This window comes from Eurytemora carolleeae, unplaced genomic scaffold (assembly GCF_000591075.1).
Source record: "Eurytemora carolleeae unplaced genomic scaffold, Eaff_2.0 scaffold887, whole genome shotgun sequence".
NCBI classification, from domain to species: Eukaryota; Metazoa; Arthropoda; class Copepoda; order Calanoida; family Temoridae; genus Eurytemora; species Eurytemora carolleeae.
In genome coordinates this window covers 130,325-141,952 of record NW_019396811.1, presented here as the reverse complement: position 1 = coordinate 141,952, position 11,628 = coordinate 130,325, and the positions used below count along the sequence as shown (strand labels likewise).

The 11,628-nt window shown below is 31.6% G+C and overlaps 1 protein-coding gene across 1 annotated transcript in view; it reads left to right on the top strand.

Moving 5' to 3' along the window:
* LOC111708927 (heterogeneous nuclear ribonucleoprotein R) overlaps positions 1 to 10,336 on the top strand; it is a 14,612-nt gene extending 4,276 nt beyond the window's left edge. Inside the window, exons 6-13 of the mRNA XM_023482436.1 lie at positions 27 to 89; positions 442 to 499; positions 1,608 to 1,743; positions 5,244 to 5,332; positions 5,835 to 5,921; positions 8,426 to 8,511; positions 9,043 to 9,137; positions 10,170 to 10,336. Coding sequence (XP_023338204.1) covers positions 27 to 89; positions 442 to 499; positions 1,608 to 1,743; positions 5,244 to 5,332; positions 5,835 to 5,921; positions 8,426 to 8,511; positions 9,043 to 9,137; positions 10,170 to 10,312 — 757 coding nt within the window. The 3' untranslated portion in view covers positions 10,313 to 10,336. The remainder of the gene's footprint in view (positions 1 to 26; positions 90 to 441; positions 500 to 1,607; positions 1,744 to 5,243; positions 5,333 to 5,834; positions 5,922 to 8,425; positions 8,512 to 9,042; positions 9,138 to 10,169) is intronic.
* The last annotated feature ends 1,292 nt before the right edge of the window (positions 10,337 to 11,628 follow it).

Below are 11,628 nucleotides of genomic sequence, written 5' to 3'. Positions count from 1 at the left end.
ATGGATCCTATGTCTGGACTAAATAGGTTAGTGAAGAGATATATTTGGGATCTTAGGCTCATGATGGATCCTATGTCTGGACTAAATAGGTTAGTGAAGAGATATATTTGGGATCTTAGGCTCATAATGGATCCTATGTCTGGACTAAATAGGTTAGTGAAGAGATATATTTGGGATCTTAAGCTCATGATGGATCCTATGTCTGGACTAAATATGTAAGTGCCACATGAGTAAATATTTGCAGGAAAATTTATTTTTTAGGTTAATAAAACAGTCAAAAAAACAATGGTTTTTGTACGCTTACGAATTGGAAAAATTATTTTTCAAACTTGTTTTTTCTTAAGTTTCCGCGAGAATTCGTTTTCTCTCGATTCGAATATTGATCGACTTAGCATATCTTTGTTATTTAAAACTTGATTTTACTAATTGTAATTTGTTCAGGGGATATGCTTTCATTACATTCACAAACCGAGATGAAGCGCAGGAGGCAGTTAATCAGGTATATTTAACCCTAGAGGTCCTGTAGCAGAAGGGGGGCGGGGTTTATTTAACCCTAGAGGTCCTGCAGCAGAAGGGGGCGGAGTATATTTAACCCTAGAGATTGGATGGGGGTAGAGAGAGCTGCAGGTTTCAAGACTCAAGACAGGGTTTAGGTCAAACATTTTTTTCGACGATATTTTCGTAATTATTCTGTAACTGGGTTTATCGTTCACACCCACCAGTCGAATCCATTTTAAAATTTTTGATTCTTCTGATTTGTTCAATCAAACAATAACTAATCTGGATTCAACTTGTGGAATGACGTGGAATGATAAGCACGCAAAAAATTTACATTTTTCCCGAGTTGTAGTGTTGGCGCGGCCCAACTTAATGCAGACTCTGTGCGCTTTCAAATGCAAATTTTTGAAAAATTGCGAATTTCCCACGCGTGAAGGGGGAAGGGGTGCAATGAGGGATCTATTGATAGAAGAATTTTCTAATGTTTTTGGCACCCGGCTACACGGCCCATGAATATATTAAATGTGGTAGTGTGACGGGTGGGGGGTTGGGGGGGGGATGGATTTGGGAAGAAGTACAAAGTTGATTATTATATTATTTAAATCAAATATGGGGAAATATTTATTTCACAACAAAATATCTAATGTATATGTAATTAAGTTTATATTTTAACAAACAATTTTTCTAGTTTTTTTACGACGTTTTAACTCAAATTTGCAGTTGAAACGCACTTAGTTTGACATTCTGTTAATTGTGTTCCAACTACTACTCTTATATTTAGTTACTTAGTTATTTCTGTGTAATTAGACTATTTCAATAAATTTACATCGCCCCATCTCCCGGTATGAAAAATACGCAGAATTAAGGGGGGGGAAGCGTGTTAGCGTTAGTGTGACATGAATATTAAGTGAATTGGTCTGTGTATCCTGATATGTCAAAAGAAACGAGCTTAATGTTTTAGGCTCAGTCATATATCTACGATGAGTATACAGACGAAAAATTTAGATTCTAGACTTTGTTTTGGTTTCAAATCTTCGATATCTTTCAGTCACGATTGGAAAAAAATGTCCTTAGGTATTTTTAAGGTTTAACCTTAATTTTGGTTTCAGCTGAATGATTTCGAGATCAGGAAAGGGAAAAAACTTGGTGTAACAATATCTTTCAACAATCACAGACTTTTTGTTGGGAACATCCCAAAAAATAGGGACAAAGAAGAACTTATGGAGGAGTTTACAAAACACGCACGTAAGTCGGTGTGTCGGTAACTTTAACGCTGTTAAGTGCCGGTCCAACAAAGAGTTCCAAGTACATAACTTCTTGGCGTACTTATGCCTATTTTACCAATTTTAAAAATCTTTTATTGATAATTTGTAGAATGTCAATTTGCCTTCCCTTGCCGCAGCGCACATCGTGCTAGTCTAAACCTAGTCTGAAAATCAAAGGGAACTGTGAGCGTAATTTCAAGTGACCCTCCATGCAAAGATGGCAATTCCAGATTCACAACGGTACCCTTGAAACCATAAACTGATAAAAATTTGGAAGAACAATCTACATTTTTCTACATTTCTGATAATTTCACAATTCAATTTTGCAAAGAACACAAAAATGAAATTTTACATTAAAAAACCAATTAAAAAATGGATTAATAATACACGGCTTTTAAGGGTACCACTGTAACTCGGGCATTGCCAATTGCCATCTTTGCTTGGAGGGTCTCTTGAAGTTACGCATTCAGTCTCTTAATGTTTAATTTTAAACTTTTTTAAAGCAAATAGCCATTTCGAAAGGAGTTGAACACTTGTCTTGAAATATAATTTTCTAATCCTTAAATCTTTGCCCTAATGGTGTAATTCTTTGAAATTTTGAACTTTGACTAATAGATCTAACATAATTCATTCATAGTTTGAAATATCGGAGGTCTACAACATTGGGTTTCATGGATAAAAGAATAGAAAATTAGAGTTTGAGCGAGTGTTAAGTTCCTGTGTACTTGGAAATTCGACACCTGGAAGGTACTGGATACACTTAAATCACAATATTCGGTGTACATCATCATGTGTATATTGGAGCCTGCAATTTTAACATCTCTAATATCCCGTGATAAAATATTTGGATAGGTTTAACATTGATCGAGAACTCAGTAAAATATGATATGTTAAATATATCCTCTCTCTCTCTCTAGGTTTAGTTTTACATCTTAGGTTTCTGGTACACTGCTTGTAAGCTTAGCATTCTTTTTATTAATATAATAGCAGACGAATACTGTATAGTCAGTGTACATTTTATACCAGTGCTAAGGATCCGGATCCAGATCAGGATCCGTTGGATCTGCAGGATTTTGGCTTCCTGGATCCGGATCCGCATCCTCAAAAATATGTGGATCCACGGATCCGGATCCAGGGGGTAAAATATCAACCAAAAACTGCAAAAAAAAACCTTTTTTACTCCTAAAACCCAAATCTGAACTTTTGAAAAAAGAGAGATTATAAAAATTTTCTCATTTCTGAATGGTTCATCAAGTTTTAGGATAAAAAATTTCGAAAGAAATAAAACAAAAAATTTGAAAATTATTTTTTGTTAAAATGATTCAGTAAATCTTATAGAAATGACCTGAATCCGGATCCGGATCCATTTTTTCCCAGTGCGGATCCAGGATCCGGATCCGCATCAAAATTAAATGGATCCTAAGCACTGTTTTATACATAATTTTTACTTGGTTTTTTGGTTTTAGCACAATGGTATTGCTTTTTTTAACCTTAATTGTTGATGACAAAACCTTAAAGTGGGAATTTCCCCCCACCCCAAACCCTCTCCTCTAAGTTGGTTTCCCATTATTTTTCTCTCTAAAATAATCTGTATCGCTAGGCTTTTAGGGCGCTTCGCGCCCATCTTCTATTTCAACTTTTAATTGTGGTTTTATCTGTGACCATCTTCTCTTTGTAGTTTGTACAGTATAAAACAAAAACCAAACAAAAAGTTTGCGGATTTCATAATATTTTTCTGCGCATTTTCAAAATTTTACAAAAATAAAAAACTTTAAGTACAAATTTTAAAAATTTTGATCATTCATAAACCTTCCCTGGGGTCACGTGAGGTCCCACACAAAATTTGGGCCCGATCGGTTCAGCCCTTTTGACTATTATTGGATACAAACAAACAGACAGACACGCTAAATTTATATTTAGAAGAATTTTATCCCTAGCTACTAGCTAGCTGTGAAACTGGTAGGGATTCTAATAAAGAAAAAACACAGGTTTCATGGTTATTTAACTTAAATATTTGAAGTAAAAGTAATTTCATTTGTTTACATTTATTTTGATTAAACCGGTATTTTAAATTTACTTTTTTACATAAATGGGCAATCTTCCTTACCTTAAACTTTCCTTATATTGCATGCTTAATAGTTCAGATTTTTAGATATTTTTTTTAATTATGAAAATGAAACACAGTGAAATGGATCCATATTTTATCATGAAGAAAGTTAAATACAAATTTTTATTCTTATTTGGAAATTGATTTTCGATTTATTGAATGTAAATGGATCCGTACCACTGGCATTTATGTAACAATTAATATTTCCAGGGTTGTCAACCACCTGGAATATAAAGATACCAACCTTAGAAAACACAAAAATTACAGTTATTACTTCTTTTCCTGTGATAATCATGTAATTTTTTCTTTTTTTTTCTTAAATCCCCCAGAAATTACCCGGAAGGGGTAATAAACAACCAAAAGATAATACAGCACCAGGGTTGGCAAACCTCAACATTTTTTTGCATGTCATTTGTTAAATATTAATCACTGATCACAAATTAGAAAATAACATGGTGTAAACTAGAATTATCTGGTTTTTTGCTTCTTTTCCACACCTACAGGTGTTCTTTCTAATTCGTGATTAATTAACATAAAAAAATATTATGTGGTGGTGGCACTAAAAGGAATTGTAAGTGTAATTTCAAGTGATCCTCTGTACAAAGCTGGCATTTCCTGATTCACAACGGTACCCTTGACACCTTTACCTGATCAATATAGTGGCAGATATTGTCGTTATACTAGATTTAAAAGTGCTCATATAAATCTTATATGTTTGCTGTTTGCTGTAGTCACTTTTTAGAGAATCTACAATTACATTTTTTTAAATTAAAGTATTAATATCTAGTTCATACTTGATCAGATAAAGCTGATAAGGTACTGTTCTGAATCGGGCGTTGCCATCTTTGCATAGAGGGTCATTTGAAATTACATCAACATTCCCTTAAAGATTTAGAAGAAAATTAAATTTTAGCAAACGTACTTTGATCTACAGTGACGTAGAAACAATTTACAAAAAATATAGTCCACACAGTTAATGCAATTATTATGAATCAAAACTTTTATTAAGAATCGCAAGCAATTAAATTTTCTCACTTTTTTAATAAAATAAATTCATGACGGTTAGGGGTTCTATTTGCAATTATTGCTTTTCCAAAAAATATTTAACTTTTGACGTTCAGTTTGATAGCTCACAATTTAAAGATTTTAACTTTGCAATTTGAAAAATTAATTTTAAAAAAGCAATAAATTTTCTAAAATTTCTTTCAAACAAAAGCAAAAGATTTTACAAACCATATTTATTTATTCATATTTATTTTGTAAGCATGCAATTATTCGTTGCAATTTGGTATTTCTAAATATTTTGCATGATTCATTCAAATGGGATAGACCTTTGATTGATTGATTGGTTGATTGATTGATTGATTGATTAGCTGGACTGTGCGAGGTGATAATCTATAGTTCTCCTGACGATAAGAAGAAGAATCGTGGTTTCTGCTTTCTTGAATATGATTCACATAAGGTACATTTTCAAAGAAAAAAATACGGTACGCATGGTTAAAGAATATTGCGGGGCACCGGGTTAAAGAAAATGCGGGACACTTGGTAAGATAACAAGTGGGACACTTGGTTAAAGAAAACGTGGGACACTTGGAAAAAGAAGAAGTGGAACACTTGGTGAAAGAAAATGGGGGACACTTAGTCAAAGAAAACGCAAGTAAAAGTGGGACACTTGAAAAAAGTGGGACACTTGGTTAAAGAAAATGGGGACACTTGGTCAAAGAAAATGCGGGACACTTGGTTAAAAAGGGGACATATGGTTAATAATAAATGTGGGTCACTTGGTTAAAGAAAATACGAAACATATGGAAAAGAAATGGATGAAACTTGAAAAAGAAAATTTGGGACAATAAACGTACTTAACAATTTTTCTTGTGTTCTTAGACGCATTTCAATATTTGTTTTGAATGATATAAAAAAGAAATCGAGGTTTGGACTTATTTTGAATATTATGAAAATTTTAGGCAGCCAGCCTTGCGAAGCGTCGACTCGGTACTGGACGCATCAAAGTTTGGAGTTGTGATATAATAGTTGATTGGGCAGACCCACAGGTATATTCACTTCTTATTCATTCATCTTATATTCATTTTTTCATTCATTCATTCACTTAACAGTTGAGTTGGCAATATTCACTTCTTATTCATGCTATAATGTATTTATTCATTCATTCATTCATCCTTTCATTCATTCATTCATTCATTCACCAAAAAAGTTGAGTTATATTCTCTTCTTATTCATTTTTTGTACATTCATCCTATCATTGATTCATTAGTTAATGCATTCATTCACCTAACTGTTGAGTTGGCAGATCCAAAGTTATATTCACTTCTTATTTATTCTTCATAATTTCATTCATTCAACAATTCATTCATTTATTTAAAAAATTTCATCATTCAGTGGTTCATTTGGTTATTTGTCGTTTCATTAATTATCCTAGTTATATTTTTTTTGATAAATTATTCTCTTTTTGTCGTTTTCCTTGTTTCCTTTCATTCGTGTATTTAATATTAGATCCACATATCGTTAATCTATACAACTAGCTATAAATTGGTTTTTAATAATAAATTTTCTAACCGATTATTTCCTGCAGGGTTTTTCCTTTCTATTTAAGTTATGTCATAGTTGTAACAGTACCAAATTAACATCTTAATCTAATTAATAAAGGGAGAGATATCCTCGTTCTTATAGCTTGAAGTGTATAAATATATATTGTATATATACTAGGCTTTTAGGGCGCTTTGCGACAATCCTCTTTCTTAACTTTGAATTGTGGTTCTATCTCCTTTCTACAGTACGTACAAACCAACAAGAGTTCGCGGTTTTTTAGATATTTTTAGCGCATTTTACATTTCTAAAATTTTACACAAATGAAACGCTTTTGGATGCAGCTTTTTGTAATTCTGGGCATTCTTTATTTGGGCCGATCGGTTCAGCCGTTTTGACATTTAGTGGATACAAACAAACAAACAAACTGACATATTTTAAGGATAACGTAGTAAATTGGACCTTATAAATAAAAGGTCGCTAAAAGCGAATTGTTCATTTATTCGTATGATCTATTTATGGTCTATGCACACAAAAAAGTATTATTTTGTATTATTTGAACTTCTGCTTTTGTAAAGATTAGAGGTTAATCTTTTGGATCCGTCCCTACAACACAAAAGGGTGGCGACTAACCATGCTGCTTTATTATTTAAATCTATATTTGGTTCGAAAATGCACAATTTCGATTTATGATATAAAAAACTTCGACTAACAATATGATTTTGGTTCAATATATTTTTATCGAAAGAAAGTAATGAGTGATTGGTTGATTTAAGGGAGTGACCGGCAATGTATGGTAGTTGAACTAAGACTATATTACCATTGAGATTTTTTTGGAATCATTTGAGACCTATGAGACTTTTTTAGGGTGCATATTTTAGGAATTTGAAGATGCGAACAAATTCATAAAAATAAAATCAATTTAATAATTAAAAAGAAACAATTAATTCTAACGATGATTTATTGACAAATTTCTGATGAAAAATATGTTCGTAAACATCTAATTAGTTTAATGTAGAAATTTTGTTACATTTTTCTTCGTTGTTTTTGAATAGTTTTTTTAACCGATTCTTAAATCATTCCTCCAAAATGAACAATCATTGAGGATTTTAAATATTGAATTTGCGCTCTAGCGGAACAAATTTGCGCCTTAAGAACGTCTCAATAATATTGCAATCTCAGTTCAACTACCATGCATTGCCGGTCACTCCCTTCTGTTGATTTATTGATTCATTCCTTTGTGCATTCAACTTTTTCAGCTATTCTGTTTTATTCTTCATTAATTCCATATTCATCATTTCAATCAATCACCATTTCATTCTCCTATAAATTTATCCACTCTTTCATTCTTCTTTCATTCATTTGCCAATATATTTATTCATTCATTTGCCAATTCATTTCATCGTTTTATTCACCTGTGTATTTATTATTTATCCATGCATTTTGCTTTTTTTGTTCGTCTATATATTTGATATTTATCCATTCATTTCATCTTTTCAATCACCAATATATTCAATATTTATCCATTCGTTTCATATTTTTATTCGTCTATATATGTAATATTTATCCATTCATTTCATATTTTTATTTGTCTATATATGTAATATTTATCCATTTATTTCATCTTTGTATTCGTCTATATATGTAATGTTTATCCATTTATTTCATCTTTCATTCGCCTATATAATTGTAAAACAATAGGCGGCGTCGATGATTGATAGATATTAGTCTAGTTGATAGTATAACTTACTAGTTTTCAATGTTGGAGTAAAAAGGTGTGATTAAGGATTTGAGGGTTTGATGGAATAGTTTAAAACATTTGTAAACACTTCTAAAAATATAAATCCGGATTTTTTAAAGTGGAATTTACTGGATTGCAAAGTTATTCATGTATTTGATCTTTCACTTAGTAAAACGTTTCACTGTTTATCAAGTAGTGATTGATGGATTGGTTTATGTATGGTTGATTGATATGTGATTGAATGATTGGTCAATTTATTGATTGATTTAGGATGAACCGGATGAGTACACAATGGCTAAAGTACGTGTTCTCTACTGTAGAAATCTTACTGCTCAGGTCACAGAGGACGATCTTAGGTTAGTTTAGATCTGGGGACGTACTGTACTATGCCAACTGTTCACCTACATCGTACACTATACTGAACTGTTCAGTTTACATTGTTCACTTTATAGTACACTGTGCACCATTCAGTGTTATTAACAATGTATACTTTTACTGTACACTGTAATGTTTACCGTAACCTGTACTTCGTACACTATACTGTACACTTTACTGCAGAGCCCGTTCTCTCCATAATAAGGTTTAAACAGTGGCCGTGTTGTTCACGTATTTTGGGGGACGATAGTTCGGCCGCTAGGTGTCTCACGCAAAATTCTTATCTGATAGATAGATAGTTCTTACGAGAGACATCTAGCGGCCAAACTATCGTCCCCCAAAGTACGTGAACAACACGACCACTGTTTAAACATTATTATGGAGAGAACGGGCTCAGGCTTACACTGAAATTACTGTTCTGTACCACTTGTATTCGGGGAGGAGGGAGGGGGGTATTATGGGGAAGTATAAAAACTTAAATGTTAATTTATATTGTAAAAATTTATTTGTAGGGATTGTTTCCAAGAGTTTGGTACAGTAGAACGTGTAAAGAAGATTAAAGATTATGCTTTTATTCATTACGAAGATAGAGAACAAGCAGTTCAAGGTAATTCATTCATTCATTCATCTGAAAAATGTAGCTCTGGACAAGCTGAATGATCAGTATCTGTCTCTATTTTGTCGTCGTTTTTTACATCAATACAATAAGACGACTTTCTATTTCAATTTTGATTTCGATCAATCTTTGAAACAGCAGAGACACATACATGTAACACAGAGCTTACTTGTTAACTTGTTTACTTGTTTACTTGTTTACTTGTTTACTTGTTTACTTGTTTACTTGTTTACTTGTTTACTTGTTTACTTGTTTACTTGTTTACTTGTTTACTTGTTTACTTGTTTACTTGTTTACTTGTTTACTTGTTTACTTGTTTACTTGTTTACTTGTTTACTTGTTTACTTGTTTACTTGTTTACTTGTTTACTTGTTTACTTGTTTACTTGTTTACTTGTTTACTTGTTTACTTGTTTACTTGTTTACTTGTTTACTTGTTTACTTGTTTACTTGTTTACTTGTTTACTTGTTTACTTGTTTACTTGTTTACTTGTTTACTTGTTTACTTGTTTACTTGTTTACTTGTTTACTTGTTTACTTGTTTACTTGTTTACTTGTTTACTTGTTTACTTGTTTACTTGTTTACTTGTTTACTTGTTTACTTGTTTACTTGTTTACTTGTTTACTTGTTTACTTGTTTACTTGTTTACTTGTTTACTTGTTTACTTGTTTACTTGTTTACTTGTTTACTTGTTTACTTGTTTACTTGTTTACTTGTTTACTTGTTTACTTGTTTACTTGTTTACTTGTTTACTTGTTTACTTGTTTACTTGTTTACTTGTTTACTTGTTTACTTGTTTACTTGTTTACTTGTTTACTTGTTTACTTGTTTACTTGTTTACTTGTTTACTTGTTTACTTGTTTACTTGTTTACTTGTTTACTTGTTTACTTGTTTACTTGTTTACTTGTTTACTTGTTTACTTGTTTNTTAAAAAAATTATTCTTAGGAATCAAAGCAATATATATATAAAGTCGTCTTCCTTTTATTGTTATAATCGCCGACCACTAAGATTAAACTTGTAGCTCTGGATAAGCTGAATGGTCGGGATCTGTGTGGAGCTGCTCTAGAAATATCTCTCGCGAAACCTCCCTCTGACAAGAAGAAGAAGGAGGACATCTTGAGGAAGAGGGAGCAGAGGATGATGCAAGCCATGGCCGAGAGGTAAATATTTTACTAAATACTTGATTATTTGATACGGATTTTTTAAAGTTATTTCTTTTACCAAATCATCTTTTCAGGAAATTCCTTTTTCTTTAATTTGTATGAGTCTGTTTTTAATGATATATCATTGGTTGACACTAAAGATGCGGGTTTTGACAGCAACTATTTTTCTCTTGGTTGAAATTTAGCCCCTTAGATCCGGATCGTAACTCCTAAATTTTACATTGTAAAAAACCTACAATTTTTCCAAACTGAAAATCTATTTTGAATGTAAATAAAAAATTTGCATACAGCAAATAATTATTTAGGCTTTGAATTTGCTTCGAACGTATTTTGTCTAAAAGATAATCCAACATGAAATGTGACACTTAAATATTAAAAAAATTTTTTATCATAAATGAATTTATCATATTTGTTTATTTTATTAAGGATTAAAATGAAATTATGAAAATATCATTAAAACAAGAAAATTCCTCCAATAATGTAGATTAGTCACCGAAATAAAAGTCTTCTTGAATTCAACAAATTTAGAATTTGATGTAGATAATAGACCAAGAACAAACCTCATATAGTAAATAAAGAAGGTGTTAGTTTTTAAAATTCAACAAATTCCTAAAATTCTTGAATTAAATATTTCCGATGCAATCACTGAAACCAGCCCTACAATATCAAGCTTTTGTGTTACTTTGCTTCTAAGTAATCTAGATAAATGGTACATTGGATGTTAATTTTATTTATTTTCTATTTTAAAGGGACTGTAAGTGTAGTTTCAAGATGTCAATGCTAGATTCACGGTGGTTCCCTTAAAAGTATTGTCTGATCGGTTATGTATTAGACATCTATGTATTAGACATCTNCTAACGATGATTTATTGACAAATTTCTGATGAAAAATATGTTCGTAAACATCTAATTAGTTTAATGTAGAAATTTTGTTACATTTTTCTTCGTTGTTTTTGAATAGTTTTTTTAACCGATTCTTAAATCATTCCTCCAAAATGAACAATCATTGAGGATTTTAAATATTGAATTTGCGCTCTAGCGGAACAAATTTGCGCCTTAAGAACGTCTCAATAATATTGCAATCTCAGTTCAACTACCATACATTGCCGGTCACTCCCTTCTGTTGATTTATTGATTCATTCCTTTGTGCATATATTCAACTTTTCAGCTATTCTGTTTTATTCTTCATTAGTTCCATATTCATCATTTCAATTAATCACCATTTCATTCACCTATAAATTTATCCACTCTTTCATTCTTCCTATCTTTCCATTTGCCTATATAGTTAGTCATTCATTTGCCAATTCATTTCATCATT